General features: G+C 36.0%; 1 protein-coding gene across 5 annotated transcripts in view; it reads left to right on the top strand.

Moving 5' to 3' along the window:
• The window catches only part of CARF (calcium responsive transcription factor), a 53,961-nt gene that overhangs the window by 7,594 nt on the left and 28,989 nt on the right, over positions 1 to 17,378 (top strand). For 2 of the 5 annotated variants that reach the window (XM_060016269.1, XM_060016270.1), the window contains exons 3-6: positions 8,477 to 8,588; positions 9,052 to 9,276; positions 14,790 to 14,910; positions 16,598 to 16,727. In XM_060016269.1, coding sequence (XP_059872252.1) covers positions 8,520 to 8,588; positions 9,052 to 9,276; positions 14,790 to 14,910; positions 16,598 to 16,727 — 545 coding nt within the window. In that variant the 5' untranslated portion in view covers positions 8,477 to 8,519. Of the gene's footprint in view, positions 1 to 5,640; positions 5,812 to 8,476; positions 8,589 to 9,051; positions 9,277 to 14,754; positions 14,911 to 15,092; positions 15,160 to 16,597; positions 16,728 to 17,378 lie in introns of those variants that run through there. The other 3 variants (XM_060016271.1, XM_060016272.1, XM_060016273.2) reach the window with 3 other exon arrangements.

Raw genomic sequence — 17,378 nt, 5'->3', positions numbered from 1 at the left:
CTCTTTGTGTTGTACAGGTTTATGGATTAATGTCATGTATTCATCATAACAGTATCATAAAGTATTATCTCATCACCATAAAAATCTCTTGCGCTTTACCTATATGAATTCCCACAGCCCCAACCTCTGGCAACTACTGATCTTGATATTGTGTCTATAGTTTTGCCTTTCCAAGAATGTCATATATTTGGAATCATATAGTATGTAGCTTCTTTCACTTATCAGTATGCATTTAAGGTTTCTTCTTGTCTTTTTGTGCCTTCATAGCCTGTTTCTTTTTGTTTTTGGCTGCCCCTCACGGCTTGTGGGATCTTAGCCCCCTGACCAGGGTTCAAACCCAGGCCCACAGCAGTGTAAGCACTGAGTCCTAACCACTGGACCACCAGGGAATTCCCAAGCCTGTTTCTTTTTAATCACTGAATAATAATTCATTGTATGGCTATACCACAGTTGTTTTACCCATTCACTCATTGAAGGACATCTTGGTTGCTTTCAAGTTTTGGCAATCGTGAATAAAGCTGCTATAACTATCCATGCACGTTTTTGTGGAACATAAATTTGCAACTCATTTGGGTAAATACGTAGTAGTACAATTGCTGGATTGTATGGTATGCCTATGGTTAACTTTGTAAGAGACTGTCAAACTGTCTTCCAGAGTGGCTGTATATACGGTTTTGTATCCTAAGCATCAATCAATGAGAGTTTCTGTTGTTTCACATATTTGGCAACATCTAATAGAGGGTGTTTTAAAAATATTATCCATTCTAATAGGTGTGTTATGATATCTCAGTGATGATTTAATTTGCAGTTTCCTTATGACATACAATGTTGAGCATCTTTTCATATGTGTAATTGCCATCTGTATATCTTCTTTGCTGCAGTGTATCTTCAGGTCTTTTGACCACTTTTTTTTTGTTTTTGTTTTTGCTGTACGTGGACCTCTCACTGTTGTGGCCTCTCCCGTTGCAGAGCACAGGCTCGGACGCGCAGGCTCAGTGGCCATGGCTCACGGGCCTAGCCACTCCGCGGCATGTAGGATCTTCCCGGACCGGGGCACGAACCCATGTCCCCTGCATCGGCAGGCGGACTTTCAACCACGGCGCCACCAGGGAAGCCCTGACCACTTTTTAATTTAGGTTTTTTTCTTATTGTTGAGTTTTATGAGTTCTTTGCATATTTTGGATACAAATCCTTCATCAGATACATGTTTTGCAAATATTTTCTCCGAGTTTGTGGCTTTTCTTCCCATACTTTTGATACTGTCTTTTGCAGAGCAGAAGTTTTTAATTTTAATGAAGTCTTGCTTATTAATAATCTCTTTCATGGATCATGCCTTTTGTATATTATACTTAAAACATCATTACTATACTCATGGTCCTCTAGGTTTTCTCCTATGTTGTCTTCTAGGAGTTTTATAGTTTTGCATCTTACATTTATGTCTATGATGCATTTTGAGTTAATTTTTGTGAAGAACATAAGGTCTGTATCTAGGTTCACTTTTTTTTTTTGGGTGGGCATGTGGATGTCCCTTTATTCAGCACCATTTGTTAAAAAGACTATCCTCTAGTGAGGTGGATGGACCTAGAGTCTGTCATACAGAGTGAAGTAAGTCAGAAAGAGAAAAACAAATACCATATGCTAACACATATATATGGAATCAAAAAAAGAAAAAAGGTTCTGCTGAACCTAGTGGCAGGACAGGAATAAAGATGCAGGCGTAGAGAATGGACTTGAGGACACAGAGGGGGAAGGGTAAACTGACACGAAGTGAGAGAGTGGCATTGACATATATACACTACCAAATGTAAAATAGATGGCTAGTGGGAAGCAGCCGCATAGCACAGGGAGATCAGCTCATGCTTTGTGACCACCTAGAGGGGTGGGATAAGGAGGGTGGGAGGGAGATGCAAGAGGGAAGGGATATGGGGATATATGTATATGTATAGCTGATTCACTTTGTTATACAGAAGCAACTAACACAACAATGTAAAGCAATTATACTCCAATAAAGATGTTAAAAAAAAGAAGACTATCCTCTATGGGATATATGGGCACATATGCTTTATTTATTTATTTTTAAATAGGATTTTTAAAATATTTAATTATTTATTTTTGGCTGCATTGGGTCTTCATTGCTGCGCGTGGGCTTCTCTAGTTGCGTCGAGTGGGGGCTACTCTTCATTGCAGTGTGCGGGCTTCTCATTGTGGTGGCTTCTCTTGTTGTGGAGCACAGGCTCTAGGTGCGCGGGCTTTGGTAGTTGTGGCTCGCAGGCTCTAGAGTGCAGGCTCAGTAGTTGTGGCGCACGGGCTTAGTTGCTCTGCAGCATGTCGAATCTTCCTGGACCACGGCTCGAACCCGTGTCCCCTGCGTTGGCAGGCGGATTCTTAACCACTGTGCCACCAGGGAAGTCCGGCACATATGGTTTAATTTCTCTTGTGTAAATACATAAATTGGAATGGCTGGATCATAATTAGGTTCACGTTTAACTTTTTAGAAAACTGCCAAAGTGATTCTCAAAAGAGAATATACTGTTTACATTACCACCAGGAATACATGAGAGTTCCAGTTGCTCCATATCTTCATAAACATTTGATATAATCAATCTTCTAAATTGTAAATATTCTAATAGGTATATAGATGTATATAATTGTGGTTTTAATTTTCATTTCCCTAATGGCTAATGCTGTTTAGCATATTTTCATTGTTTATTTGCTAGCTGCATATCTTTTTTTCTTTCTTTTTTTGGCTGTGCTACGTGGCTTGCAAAATCTTAATTCCCCTATCAAGTTCCAAAAAACGTTTATCACCCCAAAATAAAACCTTGTACCCAGTTGGCAGTAGCTCCCTCTTCTCCCCTCCCCCAAGCCTTGGCATCCACCAGTCTACTTTCTGTCTGTATTTTACCCATTTTGGATATGTTTTATAAATGGAACCATACAATATGTGACCATTTGTGTCCAGCTTCTATCACTTAGCATAACTTTTTTGAGGTATATATCAGTACTTCAGTCCTTTTTATGGTGAAATACTATTCCATTTTATGGATATACCACATTTTATTTATCTATTCATCAGCTGATGAACATGATGAACATTATGGTTGTTCCAGTTTTGGCTATTATGAGTAGTGTTTCTATGAACATTTGTATACAAGTTTATGTTTGAACACCTGTTTTCAGGTGTTTTTATCTGTTTTTTTAAACTTTATTTTTGTAAATTAATTTTTATTGGAGTATAGTTGCTTTACAATGTTGTGTTAGTTTCCACTGTACAGCAAAATGAATCAGCCATACATATATGTATATCCCCTCCCTTTTGGACTTCGTTCCCACTCAGGTCACCACAGTGCATTAAGTAGAGTTCCCTGTGTTATACAGGATGTTCTCATTAGTTACTATTTTATATTTAGTATCAATTGTGTATATGTGTCAATCTCAATCTTCCAGTTCCTTCCACCACCACCCCTTCCCCCTTGGTATCCATACATTTGTTCTCTACATCTCAATTCTTCTGAGTATATACCTACAGTGGAATTGTTTTCATTTGGTAATTCTATGTTTAAATTCTTAAGGAACTGCCAAATTGTTCACAGCACCTGCACCATTTTACTTACCCATCAGCAATGCACAAGGATTCCAGTTTCCCCACATTCTCACCAACCTTTATTTTCTCTTTATTTTATAAAGAAAATCCTTTACAGTGGATATGAACTAGTATCTCATTGTTGGTTTGATTTGCATTTTCCTAATGACTAATGAACTTGAGCATCTTTAATATGATTGTTGACTATTTGTGTGTTTTCTTTGGAGAAATGTCTATTCAACCCCTTTGCCCATTTTTTAGTAGGTGTGTTTGGGTTATCTTTAATTTAATTTAATTAATTAATTTATTTTTTGGCTGCGTTGGGTCTTCGTTGCTGCGCACGGGCTTTCTCTAGTTGCGGCGTGTATGGTCTTCTCATTGTAGTGATTTTTGAAATCTTCTCATTGCGGTGGCCTCTTCTTGAGGAACACAGGCTCTAGGGGCGTGGGCTTCAGTAGTTGTGCCATGCGGGCTTAGTAGTTATGGCTTGCGGGCTCTAGAGCGCAGCCTCAGTAGTTGTGGTGCACAGGCTTAGTTGCTCTGTGGCATGTGGGATATTCCCGGACCAGGGATCAAACCCCTGTCCCCTGTGTTGGCAGGCGGATTCTTAACCACTGTGCCACCAAGGAAGTCCCTGGGGTTGTCTTTTTTCTGTTGGGTCGTAAGAGACGTTTGTATATTCTAGACCCTTATCAGATATTTGATTTGCAAATATTTTCTCCCATCTGTGGCTTGTCTTTTTACTCATGTCATGGTATCCTTTGTGCAAAAAGCTTTTATCTTGCTAATGTCCAATTTATCTATTTTTTTCTTTTGACATTTATCCTTCTGGTGTCATATCTAAATCCAAGGTCATTAAGCTTTATTCTTTTGTTTTCCTCTAAAAATTATATGGTTTTAGCTCTTATTAGGTCTCTGATCCCTTTTTGTTCATTTTTGGTATACAGTTGACCCTTAAACAACATGGATTTGAACTGTGTGGGTCCGTTTATACTTGGACTTTTTTCAGTAAATACATAGTGTAGTACCATACAATCCACAGTTGGTTAAATTCACAGATGCAGAACTGCAGATATGGAGGGCCAACTGTAAAGTTGTACATGAATTTTCCACTGTGCAGAGAGTTGGTGCCATTAACTCCTGTGTTGTTCAAGGGTCAACCATATATTATGAGGTAGGGGTGCATTTTAATTGTGTTGTATGCGGCTATTCAATTGTCCCTGCACCATTTGTTGAAGAGACTTCATTCCCCATCGAATGCTTTTGGAACCCTTGTTGAAAATAATTTGGTCAGAGATGTATGAGTTTATTTCTGGACTCTCAATTCTATTTTGTTGATCTACATGTCTATCCTTATGTCAGTACCACATTCCTTCGTAAACCTTAGCTTTGTAGTGATTTTTGAAATTGTGAAGCACAGGCTCTGGAAGCCCAGGCTCAGCGGCCATGGCTCACGGGCCCAACCGCTCCGTGGCATGTGGGATCTTCGCGGAACGGGGCACGAACCCCTGTCCCCTGCATCGGCAGGCGGACTCTCAACCACTGTGCCACCAGGGAAGCCCCATCTTATAAGTTTTGATGTATTGTGTTTATCTGTCATCACCCCCTTGAGTTAATTATTTTATTTAGTTCTCCAGTATTTTATTTCTATCATTAAAACACAGGTACACAAAATTGTAATAGTATTATTTATACAGACAGTGTTTATTTAGGTTTTTCTTAGAGTTATTAATTTATTTGCTTACCATTTTTCTAGCATTTCAGGACTTCCTTCTGGTATCATTTTTATTTTCTACTTCTTTAGGAATTGCTTTTGTGTAAGATCTGTTCATTATAAACTCAGTTTTTTAATCTTAAAAATGTCTTTCACCCTCTTGTGAAAAAGTAGCTTTGAGCATATACAATTATATACTGAAAGTTAGTTTTTTATTATTCTTGTGACTTCTATGGCCATTGTTGCTATTGAATAGTCTGATGTATATCTAATGTTAATACTCTGTAGGTGATCGTATCTCTCTGGCTGCATTTTAGATTTTTTCTGTTTTTCTTTAGAATTTTGTACTTTGCTACATTTGGTATGGATTTCTTTTGATTTATCTTGGTACATTTTGTGCTTCCTTTATCTGTAGATTCATGTCTTCAGTTTTGAAAAATGGTCAGCCATTATCTCGTCACATATTGTCTCTCGTCCATTTTTTCTTTTTATTCTTCTGAGACTCCAATTATAGGTATGCTATACTTTCTTCTTCTATTTTCCTAGTTTGAAGTGTGTTCTTTGTATTTTTTAATATTCTGTTTTACTTATGATGCATTCTGGGTAATTTTTATTTATTTATTTATTTATTTTGCGGTACGCGGCCCTCTCACTGTTGTGACCTCTCCCATTGCGGAGCACAGGCTCCGGACCCGCGGGCTCAGCGGCCATGGCTTATGGGCCTAGCTGCTCTGCGGCATATGGGATCTTCCCGGATGGGGGCACAAACCCGTGTCCCCTGCATCGGCAGGTGGACTCTCAACCAATGCGCCACCAGGGAAGCCCTGGGTAACTTTTAAAGCCTGTCTTCTAATTTAGTAATTCTTTCTTCTGCCTCTAACTTTCTACTTAATTTATCCATTGACTTTTTAATTTCAGTAATTACATTTTTCATTGCTGAAAGTTCTGTTTGGTTCTCTTTCAAATGAAACTTTTGATAGTCTCTTGTTGCTTCCTTATTCCTATGACTCATTCATTTATTTCTTTGAATATTAAATAATTGTTTTATATTCAGTATTACATGGTTCCAATATTTGAAGTTTTTAGGGGGATCTAAATCTGCTGACTCCTTCTTATGATGGCTTATTTCTTTGTGTTTTTGGCACTCTTTGATTGTAAGCTTATATTTGATTGATCTTAATGTGAAAGGAAACTAAAGTCTTAACTGTGTTTGTGTTCCTCCAAATAATAACTGCATTTGTTCTCGCCAGAAGCCAGGGTACATTATTGGCTTACCAGGATCTTTCAGGTTCTTAGTCTTACCTTGGGAGAGTTAAGTTCTCCTCCCCTACCAGCTGTTTATCCAAGCCCATTTCCCAGGCACAGTGTTTATTAGCAGCACTGCCCTTGAAATTTTCCTCCTTGCTTGTGCTCATCACTTAGGTTTTAGATCACAACTTTTGCTTTTATTTTGGGGAGTGGGGGGGTGGGCAGAGTGGGAGAGGGCAGGGAGTGGCCTCTCATTTTTGTTACTTCCTATAGTAGCTCCCAGCCACGAAATGTTTTGTTTTACATCAACTTTCTATTTTTTGTTTTCTAGCAAGAGAGCTTTCTACAGTGTCTAATCTGCTGTATTGGCATTAGTGAAACTTCCTTTCTATTTTTTAAACCCCTTCTATAAAATATTAATCTTAAGTAATATATGTATAGTATAAAAAATTCAAAACAGAACAGAAAGTTATAAACTAAAATTGCTCTTACTTTTATAGCCCTAGAGGTAACTACAGGTTTTTGGAATTTTTGTAATACATTAAATTAGAATACAAGTGATAATTTAAAATCTTTAAGGAGAAGCAATTTTAAGATATTTTATAGTTATATATTAAAGATAAGACTGATTTTATAGCATTTTACAATTTATATTTGAGTAGAATTATTTATAATATCTTAAAGATATGAAATAGCAAACCTTGCAGATTTTCTGAAATGGTTAATTTTACAAATATATGTTTGGATGCTATCACAGAAAAATAAGTTTTCATTGTATCCAAGTACATATACTAAATAAGTCTTAAATACAGGTATAAATGTAAATTAGGGCTTAGAGTGATGGAATTATCGTGTATCCCGATTGTGATGACGGTTATCTGTGTTAAAATTCATAGAGCTATACATCAAAAAAAGAGTTCAATTAATGCATGTAAATTTAAAAATAAAATTTTAAAGATTTTTAAAAAATAATTTATGCTGTCTTTCGAAAAATAAAATTATAGGGTTGGGTTCTTAAAAAAGATTTTATGAAGTTTATTTTATATTATAAATTTTTCAGTGGTGTTCTTCAGCAGTTTCATTTTGACTTTACTCCAATTTTGAGTCATAAAACATCATTCTTTTTAGATCATACAGAATCCATTAGTCACTATACTATACTAGGCCAGGGTTTCTGAACCTCAGCACCATTGACATCTTTATGTGGAGGCTGTCCTGTACGTTGCAAGGTGTTTAGCAGTTCCCCTAACTTCTGCTCATTAGATACCAGTAGCACCCCCTCCAGTTGTGACAACCAAAAATGTTTCTAGACATTGCCCAGTATCCCCAGGCGACTAGGGGGTGTTGGGGGTATGTGTGGGGGCAAAATCACCACCAGTGGAAAACGACTGTACTAGGCCTAAGTGGCTCAACCTTTTTAGAATACATATTTCTTCATTTTCAAAGCTTGTCATGCTAATATTAAGTGGTATAATTGTATGTTATGGTCAGAGTTGTATGTATATAATCTCCTCCTGTACCAAGAGATCTCTTTTAAAATTATCTAATGCTATGATAGGGCACACCTCATAAAATTAAAAGCTTTTATTTAGATTACATCTTTGTAAAATGAGAATTTTAGAAGAATTTGAAAGGGTGTAACAACAGTACCTGTCACATAGCAGCAACCTTAATAAACCAGTACATGAGTGTAATTAAGGATAGGGTGAGGAAACTACATAACACTAATTTTTTGCTCTGTCTTGAATTTATTCTGGTGCCTTTGCAAATTATTTAACAAGAATGTTCGTTTTATTGATCTTATAGGGTGTAAATGATTTAACCTAAATTGTATAGGGTAACACAGTAGGGGAGATGAGAAATTTATTTAAGACAAACATTCTATTAAAATGTTAAGTGCTTTAGTTGATCAGATATTTAAAATCTTTCAGGTATTAAATAATAGAAGAAAATGGAATTGAATATGATACCAGCATGGAACAGTCTGTTGATTCATTAAGAGTCAACCATAATGATTCCGAAGAGTCAAAAACCGATTCTCAGGTATTTGAAGTAGGGATTCAACTGGGAACTTTTTTCCGTTTAAAGGGAAAGCGGCATGCAATTGGATTTTTTATGTTTAAGGAATAGTGTTATATTTAATGTATTCAAGAATTTTAACATTTAATTTTTAATAATTCTATCATTTAATTTTATAATATAGAGCTTTAATGTATTTGTGAAAGTTTATATGTAAAGAAAAATCTGCATATTGAATTATAAATATTTCATCATTTCACATTGTATTCCTTTGGACTATTTGAAATAAAATATAATAAAAATCAACAGTTTCACTTAAGAACTTCTGTCTATATCAGTCTGTGAATTGATAACCCTTGCAAAAAGTAAAGTGAATAATTAACTGAAAAATGAATGTGTCTCCATCTTTTATTAAAAACATTCTATTTTTTAAAAATTGTAACTTATTTTACAAACACTCAAGTGATTTTTTTTTTCTTTGCAAAAGCATCTAAGCTGTATGGACTCCAGTGAGCCTTCTTTTGGACAAGATGGTTCCCCTAGAGTTTTACCCATTACTACTGCAGTGGATAATTCACTCACATCACAGAATATACCAGGGCCCCTGACTCAGACGCAGACTCTTTCTGCAGAGCAATTCCACCTAGTGGACCAAAATGGGCAACCTATTCAATATGAGCTTCAGTCATTGGGGGATTCTAATGAGCAAATGGTGAGTACGTTTTTAAAATAACCAGTTTTCTGCTATTTGGCAAAATGTATTAGTTTTACTAGATGGCCTTAATTTCTTGACACTATTGCTTTACATTGCTTTGAAAATACTGTTTCCATGACATTCATTTTTAAGTTATATAAGGATTTTAAAAGATTTCCTTTCAGGACTACAGAGTACTTCAAACCAGTAGGTCCCAGCTACTATGTCTAGGCAAACTGGTACTTTGAGATCAGTTGGAAATGTAATATAATCTGTCACCAGTGCTAAAGTCCCAGAGCTTACATATAACTTACATTTATTTTTTGTATATACATTTGACTGAACTCAGTGTTGTTTGCTCTATCAACATCTCAGTTACTGATTTGTGTGCCACATGCTGGTATGCTTTCTTGAAGAAAAAGAAAGCAATGGAAGTACCAGTGGAATAATGGAATTTACTGATCTTTGTAAGTAGATATGTAGGTGTCATGTGAATAACAATGCATAAAGTTGACAGTGCTGCTTTAAACTGTTAGCCAAAAATATGTACGACCAAGTTCATAGTTGAATAGATGTGGTGATAGATGGTTTTGATTCAAATAAAATTAATGAGAAAAAGTTCTAAATTGCTCTCTAATAATATATTTATATCAGTAATAATATGAAGAATAATGTATCTCTTTGTTTGCCTGTATTTTCCAAATTTTCTACAACAAATTTTAATTCAATAATAAAAATTATTTTTAAAATCATAACTTCAATTATAAATTATACTTAAGTAGGCAAGCATATAACCCAAAATTCTTATTTTTGTTTCTAATCTAGAGCATTCTAGAGTTAATCTATGTCCTTTTGCTCCCTTATAATTCAGCTAAATTTGGGCATTGAGAGTAATTGGTTGAGAGGTGGCTGACTGTAGACAACTTTTTTGTGTGTATGTTCAGGCTCAACATATTTCTGGGCTTACTTCAGGACTGAAATGCAAAGTTAGGGTAAGCTTCTGTAATCATACTGCATCACCAGCAGAGGTTAATATGCAACAAATAATCTAGATGTGAACCAATACATTTTAATATTTCATGTTCAAAATGAAATACTTCTGTAATTTCCCCTCTTATTTGACATTTATTCTAGTTTCTATCAGAACATTTAGAAAGTCTGTGTGTTCTAATGGAAGGATAAAAGAGTCTAAATGTATGAAGGGTTATCATTTTACACATGGTACCTTTCCTAAAAAGCATGTTAAAGTTGCTTATTTGTCTGGGTCTGAAAAAAGTTCGAGTTTCCATTCTCTTTGTAATTGTATTAAACGTTCTATCTGAAGTGATTATAAAGGTGATTTTACATTGTTTGCGGTAGGAGATGATACAGAGGGTTGCTTGAAGTTGTGAAATAGGAAACATGTGGCATGAGCATGAGAATAAATGTAAGGAACATGGAGTGTTAGAAGCTATCTTCTCCAAAGAACCAAAGATCAGAAGGTGGTGATATTCCGGGAAACTTAGTGGAGATTTTTTGTTTTTATTGTTTATTTTAATAGGCTTTAATTTTAAGAGCAGTTTTAGGTTCACAGCAAAATGAGAAGAAAATACAGAGAGTTCCCATATACCCCCAGCCTCCATATATGCATAGTCTTCCCATTATCGAAGTCTCCACCAAGTGGAGCTTTTTGTAAAAAATGACTTTTTTGTTTGTTTGTTTTGAAGTATGATTTTTTTTCACATAGAAGCTTTCACGGAACTAGTAAAGATTCTGTAGTGGGTAAATCTGCAGTGGATGAGAGGAGGTTTTGGAGTGAAGCAGGGATGATATTTTTCATTTACTAGAAATATTGTACACAAAGAGCACAGTAAATATAAAACTACTCATTAGCCAAGATTTTCTGGTGATTTTCATGGTCGGCCTCAAAGAAAATGTATTGCAGCAGATGACTCTCCAAAACTATGTTTATTTTCATAGCAAAGATTAAAGATAATTACTTTTTTTGGTAATAGAAAAAGTAGTATTATCATCACTATTGTCAAATTATATGAATTAAAAATAGGTTTTTAGGTAACAGGTGGAATAAGCTAAGGAAACAGAAAATGGAGGAGATGCTTTTCCACTGTGCTTGGGAAACAGTTTCAAAATTAAGGGGGTATTCCACAGATCAGTCTTAATTATGAAATTTTCATATGATTGAATAAATTATAACTTTTTTATATGTGTTTTATTTGGATTTAAAAATAACCACAGCACTCTTATTTTCTAAGAATGAATGAAAAATTTTCACACATATTTAATCTCATTTACAGGGAGTAAAGAATTAACAACAGTATTATTACTATTGCCTTTTGAAGTCCAGTAGGGTTTTCGTATTGTTTTATTTTTGTCTTTTTTTAGGTTAAGTAACATCATCAGATATTGGGAGACAGTACAAAGTAGTGGTTAAAAGGAGTCAGACTGCTTGGGTTTGAATTTCAGCTCAGGACTATATAGCTCTGAGTTACCTTGAATGAGTTTTGTAAATACTGTGTTGCAATTTCCGCATGTATAAAATGTATATAGTTTGTATACATGTGATGAAGATTAAATAACGTAATATTGGGTTGGCCAAAAAGTGCCTTTGGTTTTTAAGTAAAAATAAAAGACACATTTTTCGTTTTCACCAAGAACTTTATTGAACAATGTATTCACCCTTTTGTTCCACTACTTTCTGCCATTTTTCAGGCAACTTCATAATTCCGTCTTCCCAAAACTTTTTATCTTTTTGAGCAAAGAACTCTTGCAGGTGCCTTTTACAGTCTTCCAGGGGATTGAAATTTTTTCCATTAAGAGAATTTTGTAAAGATCTAAATAAATGGAAATCCGAAGGTGCAATGTCTGGTGAATATGGTGGATGAATCAGCACTTCCCAGCTAAGCTGTAACAGTTTTTGCCTGGTCATCAAAGAAACATGCGGCCTTGCGTTATCCTGATGGAAGATTATGCATTTTCTGTTGACTAATTCCGGATGCTTTTCGTCGGGTGCTGCTTTCAGTTGGTCTAATTGGGAGCAGTACTTGTTGGAATTAATCATTTGGTTTTCCAGAAGGAGCTCATAATAGAGGACTCCCTTCCAATCCCACCATATACACAACCTCACCTTCTTTGGATGAAGACCGGCCTTTGGTGTAGGTTCATTTCGCTTGCCCCACAATCTCTTCTGTTCCACATTATTGTACAGTATCCACTTTTCATTGCCGGTCACAATTTGTTTTAAAAATGGAACGTCTTCATTACGTTTAAGTAGAGAATCGCATGCGGGAATACGGTCAAGAAGGGTTTTTTTGCTTAATTTATGTGGAACCCAAACATCAAAGCGATTCACATAACCAAGCTGGCGCAAATGATTTTCAGCGCTTGATTTGGATATTATGAGTATGTCGGCTATCTCCTGTGTGGTATAACGTTGATTATTCTCAATGTCTCGATTTGATCGCTATCAACTTCAACTGGTCTACCTGACCGTGGAGCATCATCCAGCGAGAAATCTCCAGCACGAAACTTCGCAAACCACTTTTTTTTTTTTTTTTTGCGGTACACGGGCCTCTCACTATTGGGGCCTCTCCCGTCGCGGAGCACAGGCTCCGGCTCATGGGCCCAGCCGCTCCGCGGCACGTGGGATCTTCCCAGACCGGGGCACAAACCCGTGTCCCCTGCATCGGCAGGCGGACTCTCAACCACTGCGCCACCAGGGAAGCCCGCAAACCACTTTTGACACATTCAGTCAGACACAGCGCCTTCTCCGTGCCACTGCACAAATCTTTTTTTGCATTTCAGTTGCATTTTTACCTTTCTTGAAATAATAAAGTGCATAATATGCCAAAAATGTTGGGTTTTTTTCCTTCCATCTTCAGTATTAAAATGGCTACACAAAAATTCACCAATTTTGGGACTTCCCTGGCAGCACAGCAGTTAAGACTCCGAGATCCCATTGCAGGGGGCCCAGGTTCCATCCCTGGTCAGGGAACTAGATCCTACATGCACGAAGCAACTAAGAGTTCACATTCTGCAACTAAGGAGCCCACTGGCCGCAATTGAGGAGCCCACGTGCTGCAACTAAGGAGCCCACCGGCAGCAACTAGAACCTGGCGCAACCAAAAAAAAAAAAAAAAAAAAATTTGATGCCAATAAACATTTATAAAAAAATTCACCAATTTTGATCAGTCTTTTTTTAAATGCACACTGATATGACAGCTGTCACATAAAATCTAACAAAATTGTTTTGAATGAAGTTAAAGTCAACTAAGTGCTACTAGAGCCATCTTACAGAAAAAACCAAACGAACCTTTTGGCCAACCCGATCCATGTAAAGTCCTGCTGCTTAGTATGAACTCCACAAATGAAAAGGAATTATCATCCTCAGAGTTTACAGTTGATTTTCATGCTGAAGTAATAAGAGGTATAAGAGATATGGCAAGATATTTTTATCTCAAGAAACTTGACAAACACTGAGGGAAGGAAAAAATTTCTACTCTTAATTTCTGGGAAATGTTTATGATTATATTGAAAGCTTTCTGTTTTGTTGAGGTTTAAGGGTGGTTTTTTTTTTTCCCAAATTTAAAGTTTTTCAAATGACCCTCTCTAAAAGTGATGCCGTCTCTATCAGGCCATCAGCAAAGTTTTCATGTTTTACATAGCAAAAGGGAAGTTTGAGAAAGTGGGTTGGAATGATTAAGGACAGTTATTTGCCCTAGGGAAAACTGAGGACAGGGGATTTCAGGTAAAACAGTAAAACTGTTAGTAGAAGAGTAGTTTTTAGGTAATAAAGTTTATAAGGTATCCAGAAAGTCTGGAAATATAGGATAAACTTAATTTTAAATAATATATTAGTTATATTTTTAAATGATAGGCTCAAAATGTTTTTCTTCAACTTTAGACGCTTTCTTAGTTGACATTCCTCTAAATTTGAGGCAAGGAGTTCATTTGTTAAACTGAAAAAAACAAACAAAAACACCAAAGGAAATAATAAATATACAATTCCCCTATGTTTTCAGACTTTTGGGTCACTCTGTAGTATTCCTTATAGACCAAGACAGGATATATAAAAATGCAGAGATATAAAAATAAATCCTGTTTAATTAGACATCTAAGTTACTGTTTTTAAATGAAAATGACTTAAAATATGAGACCAGTGATTATCACACAAATAGGTCAAACGTGTGGATAATACAGTAAGTAGAAAAAAGTAAATATATTTAGTGTAGTCAGAGACTTACGTGTTCAGGTTACTAAGTAATTAGACCTCACGTCCATGTAATGATTAAGATCATAGGTGGTTAAGATCATAGGACATAGGATCAAACTGCCTGTTTTGAATCCTAGCTTTACCACTTATCAATTGTGAGACTTTGGGAAAAAATTTTTAGGTACCTCAGTGTTTTCATCTATAAAGCGAAGAAAATGATAGTATCTGCTGTAGAGGTAGGCATGTCTACTAATTTTTTAAGTAATGATTCTTTTGAATCATTGTAGACTTATGCATTTGATTTTTTTAAAATGCCTCCAAGATGATTGTTGCCAGCCCATCAGAAAATGGACAGGTGCTGCGTGTAATTCCATCTACCCAGACAGGAACGACACAAGTGATTGTACCTCAGGGGCAGCTTGTGGATGTGAATAGTCCTCAGGGTGAGTAATCATGGGATATAGGGGATTTAAGAACGTTTTAAAGAACGAACGTATATTCAGAAAATCACCTCATGAAAATCAGTGCTAAAATTGATCTCTTTGGGTAAGATTGTGAACTGAATGATTAGAAAAAGTTTCTTAGCCCAAATAAATTTCAAGTTCATTTTTCAACTCCTGTCTAGGTTAGCTGTCTATTTCATTTTGGAATTCTGTGAAGCTGGTTGACTCTTGCTTCCTCCCAAATGACCAGTGAGCATAAAATAAATTCTTCTTAATTTTAATAACAGTAATAATGACAGCAACAATAACAAGAACATGGTGCTAATAGCTACTGGAGAAATTTTTATTTTATATTTTTATCAATGTTGTTAGACATGTGACACTTTTTTTTTTTTAACTATTCTTCTCATCCTCTTTGCTTTTTTCCTCTTTGTTCCTTCAGATTCAGAAAGAATCATACTCCCCATTTTTTTAAATAAATTTATTTATTTTAATTAATTTATTTTTTGGCTGCATTGGGTCTTCGTTGCTGTGCATGGGCTTTCTCTAGTTGTGGCGAGCGGGGGCTGCTCTTCGTTGTGGTGTGCGGGCTTCTCATTTCAGTGGCTTCTCTTGTTGTGGAACATGGGCTCTAGGCTTGTGGGCTCAGTAGTTGTGGCTCATGGGCTCTAGAGCACAGGCTTAGTTGCTCTGCGGCATGTGGGATCTTCCCGGACCAGGGTTCGAACCCATGTCCCCTTCATTGGCAGGCGGATTCTTAACCTCTGCACCACCAGGGAAGTCGTATTTATTTATTTTTTATTTTTGTACGTGTTGGGTCTTTGTTGCTGCATGTGGGCTTTCTCTAATTGCAGCGAGCAGGGGCTACTCTTTGTTGTGGTGTGCGGGCTTCTCATTGCGGTGGCTTCTTTTGTTGCAGAGCGTGGGCTCTAGGCGTGCGGGCTTCAGTAGCTGTGGCATGTGGGCTCAGTACTTGTGGCTCATGGGCTCTAGAGTGCAGGTTCAGTAGTTGTGGCACATGGGCTTAGTTGTTCCGTGGCATGTGGGATCTTCCTGGACCAGGGCTCGTACTCGTGCCCCCTGCATTGGCAGGCAGATTCTTAACCACTGCACCACCAGGGAAGTCCTCCTATTTCTTTTTATTTTATTCTTTTTCTACCTATTTGATATTATCCCTATTCGTTCTTTTCCTTTTTCTTCCCTTCCTTTTCCATCTATTTGAATCTCTTTTCTAACATCATAGCTACACTGTTGTCATGTTTTCATAGATAATGGTTTAGGGCAAATAATTCTTACTTTAGTGTTATGGTTCTTTGTCTTTGATAACAGTTGTTACAACTTAAGGAAAAGAAAACATAGTTTGCAGAAAACATTACAAACATGGTATAAAAACTAAAAGAATTAGTCTTACATTTTCCTATTATATTGTGATACTATTAATATAACAATTACTTCTACCACTTTTATATCCTAGCTGTTCAATATAAGTTCCAAAACTTTAGTAGTCAGTATTACAGTTTAAAAGTAAACAAGTTTATCAGAGAAATTCTCAATAAAGTATAAGTTTTATTATCTTTAGCTTCAGAGTATATCTTTCCTATTTCAAATGTATTAGTTCCAGTTCATTACATTCTCATGGTCTTATTCAAGATATTGATGTTGCTTTGTTCTTGTTCTTATTGTTAAGATGTCTCTGAAGAGAAGCCCAGTGACGGAAACTTACCAACTGTAAGAGTGGATTCTCTAGCAGACAATAACAGTAGTTACATTCTTCATCCACATGCATCCCTCACATTGCCCAAAAAGACAGTGACCAGGTGAGTCAATGAGAAAGAGGAGCTCATCTTTGAACATCACCATGGAAATCTCTTTTTACATTATCACATTTAAAGCTGGCTGACTATAGAAAAGATCAGAAATTCAGAAAATAGAATAAACCATCATCAAATACATCCTTAATCATTTTAATAACATCTTGGCAATAAGGGAGCTACTTTAGAATCTATAAAAGGCCAACGTGCTACTTTTCCTCAGTGACATTTGCCTGTTATCTTTTGAAGCAATCTGTAAACATCTGGCACTAATACAGTTTTTTAAAAAAAGAAATATCCATTCTAGGTCCTATAATTTTTAATGGTTCATCACATTTTTATGCATTTAATTCCTCTGTGGTAAAGTGTTTAAAATGTTTTTTGTTAATGTCTATTTCAGCTTTTACTTTTGCCTAAAAATAACACTGTTTATAATAATTTAGGGAAATATAGACATGGGTTTTGTATTATATTTTAATTGTTCTATGAAAATATTTTAAAGGTAACATAATATTTGTGACATTTAACTCTAGAACTTGACGTAATATCTTGTTACTGTTAATAAGTCACCTGAAGATGGTTTATTCACTCATTTTTTGTTAAATGAAAAATAATTATGTGAGAATACAAAATAAGCTCTGAGAAAGATATATAAAA

Source organism: Delphinus delphis, chromosome 7, assembly GCF_949987515.2.
Source record: "Delphinus delphis chromosome 7, mDelDel1.2, whole genome shotgun sequence".
NCBI lineage: Eukaryota > Metazoa > Chordata > Mammalia > Artiodactyla > Delphinidae > Delphinus > Delphinus delphis.
This window is presented reverse-complemented; position numbering and strand designations above follow the sequence as displayed.